This window comes from Eptatretus burgeri, chromosome 8, assembly GCF_056783735.1.
Source record: "Eptatretus burgeri isolate ZD-2024b chromosome 8, Ebu_testis_v1, whole genome shotgun sequence".
NCBI lineage: Eukaryota > Metazoa > Chordata > Myxini > Myxiniformes > Myxinidae > Eptatretus > Eptatretus burgeri.
The window spans coordinates 78,247,315-78,265,057 of NC_140968.1; the positions used below are offsets into that span (position 1 = coordinate 78,247,315).

Genomic DNA, 17,743 nt, shown 5'->3' on the forward strand with positions numbered 1-17,743 from the left:
TATCGTTTTCAAAAACTGCAAATCGGTATGCTGTCAGAAAACTGTATATTTAAGATTGTTCCTGTAATGTTAAACATGTATGCTCCTCGGACATACATCCGTAATGGCTTTTTTCGCTTTGTCATCAGCATTCCGACTCTCTTGCAAAGCTTCTTCAACTTCATTCTGAAGTTGTGCAATATCTCCTTCCATCTTCCTCTTGGTGTTGATAAGGGTGGTGTTCTGATGACAAAAAGGTGTTTGCGCAGTTAGGACATATTGATTATGAACAAATTGAAAGGTTTGTTTAAGCAACAATGCAATTGCCATTTTGAGACATTGAAGTAGTAGTTCAACAAGCATTTCCTTCAACTCCACTCAACAATAAATGCTGAAAAAAATCATTATATGACATAAACAAATAAGAGTTTGAAAGAACTTGATGATACAATTTTATCCTTCCGGTTTACTCATGATCAATAGAAAAGGAAATTTGCTCATGAATGCACGAAAATCTGGCATCAACCAGGTGGTGAATCAATCAGCCAGTGTTTGATCATGGAACATTTTCAGATCATCAAAAATCCCATATCTGCATTTGTTTTGCATAGTTTTGAACATTTATCACTTGAAAATACCACACAGATGACATTTAAATGCAAAAGAGTATGGTCGACCGGTTGGCATTCAAGAATAAGGTGCTGTACTATTGGGTTGAGTCACAGTGTGATTGAATAGCACAGACGTGATATCAGAAACATTATGCTCCACGCACAAGACATGGTGAAAGTTAAGCGAGGTCAGTTATCCCGCAGGAAGACCAGAAGTAAACTTATCTGGTGATCATCACCCAATGGGACAGGTTTGCTTCTGACTTGAATGTTCACCCAGACTGTTAGAACAGTTTGGACATTGATTTATTATTCATTCTTGCAGGTACTCGTGCATATTCCCTTGACTGAAAGACTTCATAGTGTGACATGACAGCCATGATCATGACCGAAAGCCAGTGCTCCTTCTGGTTGAGTCAATATTTGTGTTTGTATTTTCCTGATGACTTAGACGATGGAGACATCATTGTAAGCTGGTGCACATACATGATCACTGTGTTCGTGTCTCAGTCAGGCTGTGGGAGAGGGGTAATCTGTTTGGATATCTGCACGACAGATCATTATGTCTTTCACGGCAGAAATTTGACCGGCCATTGACACTGGAATTGTCATTGAGACTTTTGTTTGCACATTTGTTGGTGCAACTGCTCCTGACACTTTGTTCTGATGAATGACCCTGCTTGACCTCACAAGGTTTGATATGTTCAGCAGTACCTCGAGTAGATCATTATCCATTGTATTGGCAAGCCCACTCATGTAATCAGCATGCTGGTGTAAATGAGTGAGACGCTATGTGGATTCCATTACAACAACCTCATGTACAGCTACAAATGCTGGATTGGATCTGGACTTATTTGGCAAGAGTGGGGCAGTTGTTGAAATCAATCTAACTGGACCAGGATGTCTTCCACCAACTTATTCACATAGTTCCAAGATACTGGACTGTTATCAATGCCAAGAGTGGATACACCCCATATTTATCCTCAAAGACAGAGATTTTACATTTAATAGCTGTGATTTTCATTGTCAATGATCATTAATAGCCTGCTATCAAATTAATGGCCTCTTTGCAAGACTGATATCATCTTCTGGAGTTTTCTTTTCCACATGGCCCTCAAATGTTTTGGTCGAGTATGTTTTCTGAAACACCAATTAATACAATCAATGTAGGGTAAACCCAGTGCGTGGTAAACATTTACTTGAGAATGAAGCAACTGAACACGCTCACTGGCTCCATTCAACTCCGATTCTGCCAACTTCCTCGCCTTGTCCGTCTGCTCAAGAGCTACACGGATCTCCTCTATCTCAGCCACCAGTAGGTTTGTACGGCGCTCTAGCATTGCCAACTGCTCCTTGAGGTCCTCGTTGCTTCTCATTGTTTCATCAAGATGCAGTTGCAGATCCTGTGCAAAAAAAAAAGACAATGGAAAGAAAAAACACAAACTTCAACTTGATGATCCTGTTGCTTCACGTTGCTTTCATTAATGATCGATGTTTTCAAATTGCTGAGTTCAAAAAATGAAATTTACTTGCGGTAGTTTTTGTCAGTTGACATATCTCTTGGTATACACTTTGATGGTTCACTAAAATTAACACACTTTACATGATTTCCTTCTGTTATGAACAATTAATTGTGCACACCATTGTATGATCAAGCTTCTAAACTGAAGTTAACAATGCATCGACGTTTTGCTTGTACTCGTAATAGTTCAGGATATAGCTTGGTTCCAACTTACACCTGGAATAACAATCTTCTGTCTTTCATAATTGTAGATTGAGCAAGCAGGAATTGTGCACCTTGACATGCCTACCTTCACTTGGGCTTGAGAGTTTTTCAGGTGTTTCTGAGCTTCAGCGGCCTGTCGGTTGGAGTGGCTCAGTTGAACTTCCATCTCGTTGAGATCTCCCTCCATTTTCTTCTTAATCCGGAGGGCCTCATTTCTGCTCTTAATCTCAGAGTCAAGTGCAGTTTGCAAGGCCTCAATAGCTCGCTGATTGCTCCTCTTCATTTGATCAATCTCTTCGTCTTTCTCAGCAATCTTCCTGTCAATCTCACCCTTTACCTGGTTCAGTTCTAGCTGGATACGCATAAGTTTTCCCTCTTCATGTTCCAAGGAAGCCTGTGAAAAAACAAATGGTACATATAAAATTTAGATAATTTGAAGTACTGTACTTACAAAGCTCAGTCATTCACACTTGTTTGATTGCTAATCATTGCACTCTTTTCCAGGAAAATGTGTCATGATTGCAATTGGCAAATTTTATTGTTGCTGTTCTTTTAAATTACAGCATCTTCTCAGTCTCTACCATATTATGTTCATTATTCTGAATTTAATTGTCCCCAAAAGTAATTTGCACCTACCTCAGCCTCTTCTAAAGCAGCATGGACCTCTGCTTTCTCCTGATCCAATTGCTTCCGGATCTTATCCAACTCGTGAATTGTCTTGCTGTTCTCTCCTATTTGTTCCGTTAGATCTCCGATCTCCTCTGTGCAGAGTAATATGTTGTTAAGCAACACCAGCCAATACAATTGTATCTAGTTGTACATGCCTAAACTCACTAATAAAACGCACAAAAAAAAAGTTTGATGTCTACTTCACATCTACTTCCTGAGGAATTCCAAAAAGACTGGCATAGATTCAAGTCTATGTCATCATCAAATATGCTTTTGGAATTTACCCTGGAGGTTTTTGTTCTCCCGTTTCATGGTCTCCAAATGATCTAGGCACTCTTCGTATGCATTCTTGAGCTTGAACAGCTCAGTGCTGAGAGAACGTGTTTCTTTCTGTGAAGCTTCAAGTTCAGACTGACTTTCCTCAAACTTCTGCTTCCAATCGGCCAAAATCTGTGGATGAGATGATACAATACAACAATAAAGCCAGATTGATGAGTTGGGATTCTTTAGTTTTTATAATAGAGGTATAAAATATTCATAGTAGTAGAAATAGTAAAACTGATGTGAGATTGAAACATTTGAAATCATTTTCAGTAATTTAGTTGTACAAAGTTATACAGGGCACCAACAATCTCAAATCAAGCTGAAATGGTGAATGCCAAAGCAATCAATTCAAATTTATATAAAGTCGATTTTGTTGCCGACGTTTCTTCATACTGAAATCTATAAAACTGGGGTACGTACCTTGTCGAAGGCCTTTTGCTTCTTGTCGAGTGCAGCTGCAGCAGCATGAGCCCTCTCCACATCGATCATGAGGTCTTCAACCTCACCTTGGAGGCGCTGCTTGGTCTTCTCAAGAGAAGCACATTTTGAGTTTGAGGCTTCAATCATTTCCTCAGCCTCCTGTAAACGAGCAGCCAGCTTTTTCCTGAAAAGAGAACAAGTGGGGTTGGCCTGTTTCTTGCTCCCACATGACCCCAATGACTCATAATTCTGGCGATCCATGTTCATATCCTATATATGAAGTAGATTTAGCTTTCATCTACTCGTATTGTTTTCTGTTAATTTATTTGGTCTGCAGGTGATCTATCTACAAACTAGATCATGAGCCTTTGATCAATGTGAATAAAAAAGGATATCCTAAAGTAGAGGTTTGATAAAAGTGAACGTGAAATGTTTTATTCATGAACATTCATTGGTGACAAACAAGAATAAAATGTTTGATTCGTAATCGTTTATTTCCTTCAACAGGAACTAATAAGAAATATCGTCTGATTATTATGAGGGTAATTCGATCAATAAAGTGAGTTTGACTGTCACTAATAGTGCATGTGTTCTATACAATTGCATTAGTTGCAATATTGGAGGGGCAAGAGCGAGTCATTTGTTGACCACTTAGCTGCACATACCTAAACTAAACTTAAGGCCCGGTCACACCTTGACGTTTTAGCCAGCGATGGAAACGTATTAAAATGTATGTAAAACGCTGGCTGACGTTGAACTTTTGATGTTTTTTTTTTTAAGATTCGGACGTATTCATAACGAGTTGGTCGTATGCATAACATATTAGTAATGGACACAGAACGTTTCGTTGTGTTATAGATAACTTGTACCAACGAATGCTGAACCTGTTGTCAGCCTACACAACCGATGCCCAACGATAGTCTAACTTAGGCATAGCGCGTTGCACGCATCGCCGACGATGTCGTGACGTAGCCTATTAAAAGGCTGACGCACAACGATTCGAATCATAACTGCCGTAGAAATGGAAGTGTCAACATCGCAGTCACACCTTGGCGATCTTGCCAGCGTATGCCGACCTAAGAAAAATGTGTCTAAAACGTTGGGGCACGTCAAATACGGTATGAGTAAGTTTGGTATACGTGAGTAGAACGCTAAAGTACGCTATCATACGTCGTAGTAAGTAGAGTACGTCAAGAAATTTTAAACATGTTTAAAATTTTACGACGTACTCGGCGTATGTCACACGTTCCGCATGCGATGGGGATAAGTTTTACACACGATATGTGGACGCTTACACACGTCCACAAAGGCTACTTATAAGCTACTCATAAGTCGAAACACGTCGCGGTAATGTCTTTTTTACGCGAAACTTATTTCTAACTTATGTTTGACGTGCTTTGAACCAATTCTTTACGTAGTCCCAACACACATCGACGTATGTAGACGTATTCCAATGACGTCTTCCGGTCGACAAAAAAAAAAAAATGAACGTGTTTCTAGCTTACAACTGCCATATAAAGACGTGTTCCCAGCGGTTTTGGGAATTGGTATATAAAAATGGTGTTCATAAAAGGGGAACCCAACAGTGTTTTCGAGTCCTTTTTGAGTCGATGTCCATGTCAGCAGTAACAGTATCAGTATCAGTATCAGTATTAGTATTAGTAGTAGTTTGTTCATGTTGGTAGTAGTAGGTGAGTGTGAGGGGGAGGGTGTGGGTCATGATGGATCGTCCTTGCGTCCGCGTGTCCACGGGTAGGTTCATAGGCTGCCACTCAACGATTTAAATGGCTGCATCTCCACGATTGAAAGTAGACGCTTGCGCTCATAAATTGGATTTTTTTTTACACTCAACGACTTTTAAACAGTACCACTCAGCTATTTTCATTGTTTACAAGGAACGATTTAAATTGCTGTCACTCGCCTTTGTTTTTTTTGTTTTTTTTTGACGCTGGGGTTTGGAAATTTGAAGCGTTTCTTCTGAACGCGTTAAAACACTCAAACTCGACGATTTTAAATAGACGCTGCCGATGGACAATTGGAATCATAGCCAAGCTGGACATCGAAGTGTGAACATCCTCGTCATGCCGAAGAAAAGTTTGAAGAATGCTGCAAATAAGTGTCCTGGCCGTGGCCGTGGACGATGACGCAAGGACGATCCATTATACCGACGTCTTTCAGCCTATGAGTAACTTAAAAGTAACGTCTGTCGATGTGTGGCAACGATCGTGTAACGTGCCAACAACACGTTAATCATAGGTTAGAAATAAGTTTCGGGTACGCTAAACATTACCTCGGCGTGTCTCAAGTTATGATTAACTTACAAGTAGCATGTGTTGACGTCTGTCAATGATCGCAGACCGTGCATACAACTTGTGGCCAGCGTAGCGGAACGTGCGAGTCATACGCCGGCATACGTCGTGAAATTTCAAGCATGAAAAAATTTTAGGACAACCAAAAAGTACAACGCTTAAAGCCAACGTACAACGATGTATGGCAGTGTTTTTCAGCGTGCTCTCAATGTTATCAAAACTTACCCATAACGTATTCAACGCGTGCCAGCGTTTTAGAAAAAAAATTCAAAAATCGGCATACGTTGGCTAAAACGTCAAGGTGTGACTGGGCCTTTAGCTGTACTTCCCCATGTGTGGCACTTGTGATCGTGTTGTAAATATGGCTGCCCCACTACAAGAGGGCACTTGTGTTAGAGAGCAGTGAGGAGTCATCAGGTTTTTGCATAGTGAAGGTGTCAAACCATGTGATATTCTTAGGGGAATGGTACAAACAGCATGTCGTCTAAAATGTGTAAGAATAGTGTAAACGGAGGAGAACGGTTTGAAAAAGAACGGAGGAGACAGACAAGTCCTCTGTGGCAGTAGAAACTGGTCTCCCAAGCCATTGTTCATCGCACAGACTTCCATTCTTTTTGAAACCATTCACACAATTCATATCATATTGGGCAGTCATTCTCCTAAGAATGTTACACGGTTTGAGAGCATCACTCAACAAAAATCTCATTAATTTTTACTGCTCTGTTACAGTGAACTATGCGTAATAGTGGGGCAGTGATCTTTGCAGCATGATCAGAATTGCTACACACTGGGAAGTTGGGTACGAAGTGGTCAACAAGTGATCAATAAATATACCAACAAATGACTCACACTTAACCTTGCAATATCATACATAACTATCAGCACCCGCTGGATGGACGCACACGTGCACGGGGGGGGGGGGGGGGTTGGGGGGATGCAGTAATGAACAGGTACGCTGGCACCGAACTCCTTTTATATATTAGATACAACAAAATCATTACACGTGCTTTATTTATAACAGCAAAATTAATTTTGTTTTTTGACTTGCCCTCATAATTTTAATGAGAGAAGTCATTTATGAAAAATGAGAAATGATATTTCATTTGTTGATGGTCCAGCATCAACAAATGAAATTGCAAAGGTCCAGCATACTTTGCCTCCTCCAGCTCTTCAGTCCTCTGGATGGCATCAGTTTCATACTTAGTCCTCCACTGGGCCACCTCAGCATTTGCCCTGGACATGGCCCGTTGTAATTCGGCCTTGGCTTCCTGTTCTTCATCATATTGTTCCCTCAACAAGTCACAGTCGTGTCGTGAAGATTGAAGTCCATGGGCCAGCGCATTCTTTGCCTAAAAGGCAGTTAAATTATATCCTCAATTTTAGAGAATTTATGTTGTGGAATAATTCACAGATTAAATATTCTTGTCCCCCGCCCCTCCAACAAGGTCGGAGATGGGGACATTAAAAGTGAGCTCCGTCCAACCGACCGATCATCTGTCAATGTGCAGTACTTTTGTGTTTGTGATATTTCAAAAACCGTTCAACATTTAGCTTTCATATTGCAGATATCTATTCCTCATGACAATATCTCAACCTGATAAGATCATGGCTGTGATTTTCTCAATTGCATTGCGATAGCAACCATCTCAGTAACTCGGCTTATGTACGCGATCTTTCAAAAACTGTTCAAGATTTCCATAACTTTCATATTACATAGATCTATTCCTCATTCCACCCAAAAGGTGGGGGACCTAGAGTATCAGCTCTTTGTTATCTCCTATTTTGAGTCCTTTATTTTGCTAATTTGAATTACACGGTTTTCAACAACCTATTTGGGTGAAACGTACTGTGACCACTGAGACAAAACTGAATTTTCAGACACTGACCTTTATTTCCTCTTCCAATTGTCTCTTGAGGTCCTCCACTTGCTGGGTATAAGAAAGTTTGACTCGAGAAAGTTGAACCACAAGGACTTCCTTCTCTTCCAGTTTTCGAGACAACTCACCTTGAATAGTAAAATGCACATTTCATGCGTTTCTTTGTTCAGTGTAAACTTTTTGCAACATTGTTAAAATGTATCACGTTGTCACTCTTGATTTTAGAGAAACTTACCAGTCTCAGAAAGAAGTTTGGCCTTTATCGTTGTTAGATCATTGATATTCCGAACATTCTCATTGTCCTTTGCTTTATATTCAGCGAGTTGATCTTCAAGGGATCTGCACATCTTTTCCATATTTCCCTGAAAATTATCAAGAACATCAAGACATATTAATAGAAACACATTTTGGTGCATGGTCCTATAATAACTGGGCACCATAGAGTCCTGTAATATTTATGGAGGGTCAATCAAGGTTTGGCATGTTATAGTAATGCATATTAAAAAGCAGCTCTTTGCATACTAGTAATATAGAAAGAGTATCTACTTTCCATAAAGGGAATAAAATTAAAAAAGCTGAAAGGAATTTTTATTATTCTGACATAATTTAATTTATAACTAATGTTGCTCATATAATTATCAGGATGGGTCATGAGGTGATATATATTTTTTCATCATTTGCATAAATTGACATTGTAAAAACGACAAGACCAAGTCTAAAATAAAATTGATCGGAGATCATAGTCATCATATTTAATGACTAAGAGGCTGATGATCCTTCCAGTATACATTACAAAGAAGTAGAAACTCCAGTGCCCTGCCAAAATAAAATGAACATCCCTGATTCGAAACAAACTTTATTTTAACTATTTGTGATATGAACACAGTCAAATGAATTGCATACATTAGTATCTGCTAGAACCTCTTGGAATCATACAATGCTTGAACCAGGGAAAGAATCAAATCAGTAATATTCCACATGATGACCTGATCCAAATATTGCCAAATGTGGAGTAGATTTTGTTGCACCTCTTGCGTATTATGTGGGAGAGACGGCTTTTCTTCACCTTCCGATCCATATGTTCCCACACATGTTTGATGGCATTGATGTCAGAATTCTATGGTGTCCAGATAAGAAACTGAAGCCCACTCCTTCTTTTCCAGGTAGAGGTGGTTCTGGAAATTTGACATGTGGCACCATCTTTCTGCTGTAAATATGTTTCATACTGCAAAATATCTTGCTGGTGTAGTGGTAAAGTTTGTTGTACAACAGCAAAGCATTTTGCAGTTTTGAACACATTTACTGTAGTAACATTGTGCGATATGCCATGTGTACAGAACCACTCTGTCTCGAAAAGACGGAGTGGACTGCAGCTTCTGAACTGGGCACCACAGAGTCCTGACAAGGATGCCATCAAGAACATCTGGGAACATGGATTTGGAACTGTGCAAATTCTGACCTCTGCCAAGTAATATACAAGAGCTGCAACAAAATATACTTCACATTTGTCAAAATCTGGAAAAGGTTGTCATAAAGAATATTAATTGATGCCATCACAGATTTAAGCACTGAATTATACCAAAGCACATACTACTATATATATATATATATATATATATATATATATATATATATATATATATATATATATATATATATATATATATATATATATATATATATATATATACATATTCCAATTGATTGCGTTTGGATGACAGATTATTGATATGAAATTCGTTTACAATCAAGGATGTTCATTTTATTCTGTCAGAGCACTGCACAATGATTTGTTTCAATCCATGTTTTTTTTGTTACCTTCGCTTTTGATACTTGTTCCATGTTGCTGCTGAGATCATCAATCTCCATCTTCATCTCGCTCTTCTCTTTCTCCAATTTAGTTTTAACACGCTGAAGATTGTCGATCTGTTCACCCAACTCAGCCATAGAGTCAGCATGCTTCTTTCGCAATGCTGCTGCTGTGGCTTCATGCTGCAATGTGGACTCTTCCAGGTCCCGACGCATTTTCTGGAACTCGGCCTCACGCTTCTTATTCATCTCCACCTGGACTGCAGTGGCACCACCAGCCTCCTCCAATCTCTCACTGATCTCTTCCAGCTCACGAGACAGGTCAGATCTTTGCTTCTCAACTTTGGCACGAGCTGCTCGTTCAGCTTCAATCTCTTCTTCAAGCTCTTCAATACGAGCCTACAACATTTGTCACACTGAACTCAATACAGTTAAACAACACAGGGACATTATATTTTGACATGGCTTGTATCATATTTCAGTGACAAGTTACAAAACTTGTCAGTTTCAGTGACAAGTTACCTGGACAAGTTACCTGGACAAGACAAGACAAGTTATTTCAGTGACAAGTTACCTGGAGCTCTTTGATCTTTTTCTGAAGTTGTGCAGAAAGTGCCATCTCATCTTCAATTTTTCCATTAAGATTGCTAATCTCAAAGTCTTTCCTAAAGAGCAGCAAAACATTTACGTTTCATTTTATAAAACAATACAGTGATCATGATACAAGCGAACATATGGTAACGCTACTGGAATCATGTTATCGGCAATTAAAAATGCTCATTTTTGTATTATTCTTTTTGTCCAATTAAAAAATTATGAAATTAAAGTCCTTACTTTTTGAGCCTCTCTTCCAGCTGCTGTTTGTCATTCTCCAAGTCCATCAAGGATTCTTGAGCTAACTTGAGATCACCCTCAAGTTTCCTCTTGGCTCTCTCTACATCCATCCTCACTTTTTTCTCTTGTTCCAATGAGCCTTCAAGCTTGAATAAAAGTAAAAGTTCCAATGTTTTAATGTAACTAGGAATTAAACAACTACTACGACTACTACTATGATAACAATGAATGTTTTACGACCATTTTCCCCCTTTCAGAGGGTTGGTTGAAAGATAGCATTCCTCCATACATATCTATTCAATGCATCAGCGTTGTGCGCACACAAACATTCCATATATTTATTCCTCATCTTTGGATGTCCCCTCGGCTTTCTTCCTTCCACCTCAAGCTTTACCACGATGACTACTTTAATGGCCCTAATTAATCCCACCTTCTTGTGGGGTTGGTCAAGGGGGAAATTTGGCCTAAGTCTCTCAAACGACCCTGCCAGGCCTGATGTACGACTGGAGCTGATTTGGGCAGGAATTTCGAATTTGGCCATGGTGCCTGTGATAACTTGCCTACTTTCCCTAAGAGACACAGTGAGATATTCAACGTCCACCAAATTATGCTTGCAATAAGGAATGAAAGATTGTTTCATACTTTTTCATTCCTCTCCAGATAAAAGCATTCATCGATATCAGAATCTTATGAACTCACATCATCAACTTGCTGTTCCAGCTTAGCTTTGGTCTTTGACAGAGAGTTGACTTTATCTTCCTCTGCCTGAAGATCATCCAGTGTCTGCTGATGAGCTTCCTGAAGAGCTTTCTTTTCTTTGGTGAGCTTCACAATGCCCTCATCAAGCACTGCCATTTCTTCTGTCAAATTCTTCACCTGAAGTTCAAAAAGAATATAACAGTTTATTAAGTATTGAAAAAAAAAAATCATGACAATATCACCAGCTGTGATACTTGTGATGTTCTATCATTCATGTCTCGGTGTTTGTTGACAAATGCACACTATGTCTGCTGACCTTGTTCTCCGTGGCATGCTTCTCCTTTTCAACTTTAGCCAGAGTCAACTCCAGATCATCAATATCTTTTTTCAATTCTGAACATTCATCCTCAAGTTTCCTCTTCTTCGCTGTTAGTTCAGCATTTGTTTCTTCCTCATCCTCTGCCCGTTCCTGTGCTTCTTTGAGATGAGCTTCCAGCTGAATCTTGTTTTTGATCAGACCGTCGCATCTTTCTTCTGCATCTGTTAGTGTTTCTTCACCCTGTTATGCCAAGGATTATGATGCATTTTAAAAATAAAACAATGGCTCACGGAGGAGATAAATGAAAGAAGGTAGCAGGTACAAAGACTGATACAGGAACACAGAGACAAAGACATTGCACATGAGTGGATAAATATGGCAAAAACGAATGGTGAAGAAGTGTGGAGGGAGGTGGAGAGAGATGTTGGTGAGAATAGAAGAATGTAGGGGTGGACATGGGCGAAATCATAAAGTAACAATGGACATCACTCTTGAAAGAATTGAGGGAGGGGCACAATAAAACAGACATAGGAAATCAGTTCCATTTTTGAGAGAATATAGTGGGATGATACAATAAAGGTGAGTGAGCATTCAGCTTAGGATTGGGCAGGGTAACCATATGTGAATATCTGTAAGAATGTTGCAATCTGGATGGGCTGGTGGAGTATGGTGGGACAAGAAAGTGAGACAAGTGAGGGCAGAAGTGATGCGCAAGCAATCTGTGAGTTCCCCAACCTGCCTGCAGTGGATGAGAAGCAGATTCTGAGACTCAGCCTCCTGCTAATATATGCTAATAACATGCAGACCTTTAGACTCGATCATTTTGAAGGGAGCAGAATGATAAGCAGCTGCACCAGCATAGAGTGAGCATTGATACTCCATGAAACAGTAAAGACAATATGAATTCCAATTGACTTGAAATTGTTGGAAACAAGTTACATGGGGAGTTCAATAAGTTAGATGAATGAGAGGATTCAGGTTTCAGCCACTACTCCACCACCATCAAACCCTTCCAGGCACAGCCAAGTGGGCCTTACAGAAAAATTTCTGCAAGAACTCACTTCTTAGAGAGATAGATAATGAATACAATTAACCCCGTGTGGGGGTGACGGTCATCTCTATAATGTTTTTTACTATCATAATCGATGAACCGTTGCCAGATATATCCGAAAATGACAGACTAGATAGGTTTTGAAAATGGCGACTTTCACAACTTTCGTGACCTCGTGACCTTGACCCTGACCTCGAATCCGGGGAAAATGTCGTTGGGTATCTCTCATCGACCTCTACCCACATACCGAATTTCATCAAGATCGAAAGTAAAAAGTTTTCTTTGTACCGGGAGGTGTTTTTGACAATCTTCCAGGTTACGTGGCGGCCAAACAGGACGGAAATTCAAAAATCTGTCCGGTTAGATACAAGATAATATTTTTTACTATCATAATCAATAAACAGTTGCCGAATATCTTGGAGAATGGCAGACTAGATAGGTTTTGAAAATGGCAATTTTTATAACTTGCGCGACCTCGTGACCTTGAACCCGGACAAAAGTTATATCGTTGTGCAACACTCATCGACCTCTACCCACATACTAAGTTTCATCAAGATCGGAAAGAAAAATTGTTGGCGGACGGATGGACGGACGTACGTACGGACAGACGGACATTTTGTCCGGCTTTATTCGGTCATCTCGGTAGAGATGACCTAAAAAGAGGAACAGAGAGTAAGAGATGAAAGAGAAGAAAAATCAAGAATTAGAATGAATAAAGAAAATTGTGAAAAAAAAATTAGAAAGAAATATGGAAGGAACAAAGATGTTGGGAAGAACACGGACAGATAGATTTCAGCAGTTACTCCCCAGGCTCAAACGCAGCAACATGTACAAGCTACCAGAGGTCTGTCAGTGGGGAAGCAAAGTCCACACAGCATCAGGATATGGTACAAACATAATGAAACTGAAGACCAACAAGGAACCTGAAGAAGTAAGGAGCAAAGATGGAGTTATCAGGAGGAACCTGCATAGGATTATCATACCATATACAATGATCATACCATATACATATCATGTAGAACTGAGAGCTAATTGGCTTTCTTATTCATGACAATCCCTGAGTGGAGTATAATCTCCAAAATGGCCTCTCAGAGGAGCTGATACTTGGGGAACATGAATAAGCGTTTGTTTCTTGGGCGAGTGTGAGTATCTCATGCCACTAACTTTCTGAATGCCCTTCACAGTTGCAAAGAAGAATTTATACACTGTATACATTCACTCACAGACTGCACTTGAAGAAGGAGATCATTTTTCTCCTGTACAATGCTGACCATCTTCTCTTCCAACTCTTTGCGACGAGCTTCAGATTTTTCCAAAGCTTCCTTGGTCTTGGTAAATTCTTCCTTCATGTTAGCCATCTCTTTTTCAGATTCAGCCGACTTAAGAAGTGGTTTGATCTTGAAGTAAAGCTTCATCCATGACCAGTTCTTCACCCCCATGAATGATCTGATGTTGTACTGGATGATGATGATCGATTCCCTGCATAAAGCACATTAAAACGTTGAGTTTTTATCTGTAGCATGCATTTTATAATCATGTCAAATCATCCGACTATGGTTTTACAAAGATACCTTCTTTCCCACATCTTCTTGAATTCCTTCCTCATGACATAGCCCCGGCTCAAGGCTTGAATTTTTGTCAGCAGTCTTGACAACTGATCATCTCGCATCTCTTCAAGAGCACCCAACAAGCCAGCTCGGAAGAATACCTAATGATTAATAAAATGAAGTACAAGTTAAATCTGACTCTCAAAATCATCAAAACATTCCAACAAGCAGAAGAGTAATGCATGCTTCTCTTGTCATTTTTTGTTGTGAATTCTCTACTAAATTTTCATTTGCAAGTTGACAAGACTCTGTTGTTTACGCATGAAATGAATCATGATTGTAAGAGAAATTCAAAGGATCATAACAGAAGTAAATTGCTACATTTTTACCTTCGTGTGTCCAAAGCGGTATTGAGTGTGATCGATATCAATTGAACCCATAAGTTTCTCACAAGCCTTCTTGCTGTCGATAAACTGTCCCTCTGGAATAGCACTTGGATTCAAAACACGGTATCTAAAAGAAGTAGCAGCAAATTGTGAATAGTGTTCATGAAAAATAGCAATTCCATTTTATACATTTATAGGAATCAGCATTTTATAAATAATTCTCATCCACTTTAACTTTTATCTCCCATTCAAAATGTTATGGAGATTTTATACCCACCGTTGCTTGAAGTCGCCGTAGGCAATCCTGTTGGGGAAGCCCTTCCTGCAGATACGGATACCTTCCAACACACCGTTACAGCGTAGCTGGTGCATCACAAGTTCATTGTCCATGGCCCCTGTAGCAAGATATTCATACAAACTAAAAGAGTCACCTTTGATTTCTTATCACCAATTTATTCCTGATACCATCTTTCTCCAGAATCAAAAAGGAAGGTGAGGAATTTTCTTCATGCAGAGAAAATGTCGGTCATACCTGGAGTTTTAGTTTCATTGGGGATGATGCAACGCACAAAATGAGGGTGAGTTGTCTTTAGGTTGGCCATCAGCTTATTTAGGTTTTCCTGGAAGGAAACGGTCATCACGAAACTTATGTCTGCACAACAAAAAAGAACATTCTATAAGAAGTAATTTCATTTTTCAAAACTTATGCTGGGAAATGCCAATCTCCTACAATTGGAGATGTCTTCTTTTGACATTACTTTAAGATAATTCAAGTCTCAGGCCTTTTACCCGATGGAGAGCTGACACTGTCTGGAAAGAAGAGCCCTTCTTCTTCTTCTTGCCAACGCTACCACCAGTATCTGTGCAAAAAGATAAATGTTCCTGATGCTGAGAGGGTGTGGGGACGAGGGAACATTTGTTTGTGTATATTTTAAAATATTCGACATTAGGAATATTTTATCAATCACTTGCACCTGCTCCAGCATAAGTAGCAAAGATAGCAGCGAGCATCTTCATTGATGACTTCTGGTACAGCTGGACCACCGACTCGTTCAGTGGATCCTTGTTCTTATCAAGCCAGCCCGAAATGTTGTAATCGACACAGCCAGCATAGTGCTGCAGCCTGAAGTGTGCCTCATGCTTTCCCTTGCTTGGCTTAGGCTTCTGGAAGTGTGACGTTTTCCCCAAATGCTGATCATATAGTTTGGCTTTGAATGTGGTGTCATTGGCCTTGGGGAACATGCACTCCTCTTCCAAGATGGACATGATGCCCAGAGGCTGGAGGAAATAATGGATTGTGATTCATAGAGAAAGAAAAAACAATTCATAATCTCCATCATCAGAATTGAAATTGATAAGAAAAACTTATGTTGACCTTCTCAATGAGGTCAATGCAGGCCTGGAGGTCCATGCCAAAGTCGATGAACACCCAGTCTATGCCTTCCCTCTTGTACTCTTCTTGTTCTAGCACAAACATGTGGTGGTTGAAGAACTGCTGAAGCTTCTCGTTGGTGAAGTTGATGCACAGCTGCTCAAAGGTGTTGAACTGAAATAGCACAGACAGTGAAAGGTAAATCATTAAAATATACATTTTTTATATTAATTTTTATCTATCCATGTTACATACCACATACGTATCATTAATTAACTACATACATCAAAGATTTCAAACCCAGCAATGTCCAGAACACCAATGAAGTGCTGCCTCGGCAGTTTTGTGTCCAGGATGTTGTTGACCCTGAGAACCATCCACAAGAACATCTTCTCATACACTGACTTGGCGAGAGCACCAACACTGTTGTGTACCTGTCAAAGACAGCACAAGTTTTCTTTCTTTTACAGCAGGCAGTGTATTACAGTTAGTTTAATATCGTGTTATCATCTAGAGTTGTCATAGATTGCTGTTTCTCTAAATTGTCACAAAATATAGATTGACGTCTATTCACACTTTAACATTTTGGAATTTCCAAAGTGCAAAGTCTTCATGCATGATCACCTCGATAGTCTCCTCCGTTCACCCTTTCATTTTCATGCTTCTGCATGCACTGTGTTATATTTTAGTTTGGTGCCATGGAGTTGAATGGTGCAATCATCATATGTTGTTGGTTAAAACACCGCCACCCCCACGCACACACTAAACATTAAATTCCCACTCGATGATGGCACTGAAAGTCACATTTTGGGAGTTTTAATATATTTTCAATTAAATACTTTAACTGTACAAACCAAATGTGTCAGTTGATCAGTAAGTCTGAATTATAATATCCAGGTAAAGGTGGAAAAATAAATCAAGGTGATTATTATTGTATATTGTTTGTAAACATACAATATGATGAAAGCAATCAAATGGAAGACCAAATACTGCATCAGTCATCAGAAGGAACCTGCATCGGTTAAGAGCAAAGATGGAGTCATCAGGAGGAACCTGGATAGGATTCAGGTTTCAGCTGCTACTCCACCACCCGAAAAAAACCCATCCAGGTGCAGCCAAGTGAGCCTTACTGAAAATTTTCTGTAATAATTCACTTCTCCAAGCCAAATAGATTTTTTTAAAAAGAGGAGTAAAAGAGAGAAAAGAAGAAAAAGCAAGAATTAAAATGAATAAAGAGAAATGTGAAAGGAACAGCAAACAAAGATGTCGGGAAGAACCCGGATATATAGATTTTAAATTATATTTCAAATATGAGCCATACTACTTTCATATTCGGCCAAAAAATTGCTGATCACCTTTCATACTATCCAGCAAGCACTTGTTTAACTGGATTCAATTACTAATTTCCTCTGCTGGTTGCATCACCATGTAATTGCAGCAATTCACTGTGTGCTAGCTGCTCAGACTGTTGAGTGCTCAACTTTTACACAAACTAGTGTGCCATTGCACAGTAACTCATAATGTCAACAGCCTCACCTTTGATATATCTTGTAATTTTTATGTTTTGTTTGACAAACATGAATCGGTACTGTAAAGAGAAAATGGGCACGTATGATGTAAAAATGGTACTTTGCACATACACACCTGCTGAACCGTTTGACCCTTGGTGACAAACTCATTTCCGACTTTGACCCTTGGGAAACAAAGTGATTTGACCAAGTCCGCTGAATTGAGGCCCAGCAGGAAGGAAGCCTTGTCGGCATCTTCAAAGAAATGCAAACATGACTATGATGTTCAAATTGTATTGTATT

General features: G+C 39.5%; 1 protein-coding gene and 1 long non-coding RNA gene across 3 annotated transcripts in view; one reads left to right on the plus strand and one right to left on the minus strand.

The window, feature by feature from the left end:
• The window catches only part of LOC147022114 (uncharacterized), a 118,222-nt gene that overhangs the window by 82,967 nt on the left and 17,512 nt on the right, over positions 1-17,743 (plus strand). Inside the window, exon 3 of one of the 2 annotated variants that reach the window (XR_015061066.1) lies at positions 9,253-9,496. The exons of the other annotated variant lie outside the window; for it this stretch is intronic. This is a non-coding gene — a long non-coding RNA (uncharacterized LOC147022114). Of the gene's footprint in view, positions 1-9,252; positions 9,497-17,743 lie in introns of those variants that run through there. 2 annotated transcript variants of the gene reach the window in all.
• The window catches only part of LOC147022117 (myosin heavy chain, skeletal muscle, adult-like), a 45,221-nt gene that overhangs the window by 13,828 nt on the left and 13,650 nt on the right, over positions 1-17,743 (minus strand). Inside the window, exons 12-35 of the mRNA XM_085892694.1 lie at positions 17,577-17,695; positions 16,217-16,366; positions 15,936-16,106; positions 15,535-15,838; positions 15,350-15,420; positions 15,093-15,180; positions 14,838-14,955; positions 14,564-14,687; positions 14,199-14,335; positions 13,851-14,106; positions 11,574-11,816; positions 11,258-11,434; positions 10,559-10,704; positions 10,299-10,389; positions 9,734-10,123; positions 8,151-8,277; positions 7,925-8,043; positions 7,191-7,387; positions 3,730-3,913; positions 3,270-3,435; positions 2,953-3,077; positions 2,402-2,710; positions 1,790-1,993; positions 97-222 (exon numbers count right to left, since the gene is read on the minus strand). Of these exons, the coding sequence (XP_085748820.1) occupies positions 97-222; positions 1,790-1,993; positions 2,402-2,710; positions 2,953-3,077; positions 3,270-3,435; positions 3,730-3,913; positions 7,191-7,387; positions 7,925-8,043; positions 8,151-8,277; positions 9,734-10,123; positions 10,299-10,389; positions 10,559-10,704; positions 11,258-11,434; positions 11,574-11,816; positions 13,851-14,106; positions 14,199-14,335; positions 14,564-14,687; positions 14,838-14,955; positions 15,093-15,180; positions 15,350-15,420; positions 15,535-15,838; positions 15,936-16,106; positions 16,217-16,366; positions 17,577-17,695 (4,142 nt within the window). The remainder of the gene's footprint in view (positions 1-96; positions 223-1,789; positions 1,994-2,401; positions 2,711-2,952; positions 3,078-3,269; positions 3,436-3,729; positions 3,914-7,190; positions 7,388-7,924; positions 8,044-8,150; positions 8,278-9,733; positions 10,124-10,298; positions 10,390-10,558; positions 10,705-11,257; positions 11,435-11,573; positions 11,817-13,850; positions 14,107-14,198; positions 14,336-14,563; positions 14,688-14,837; positions 14,956-15,092; positions 15,181-15,349; positions 15,421-15,534; positions 15,839-15,935; positions 16,107-16,216; positions 16,367-17,576; positions 17,696-17,743) is intronic.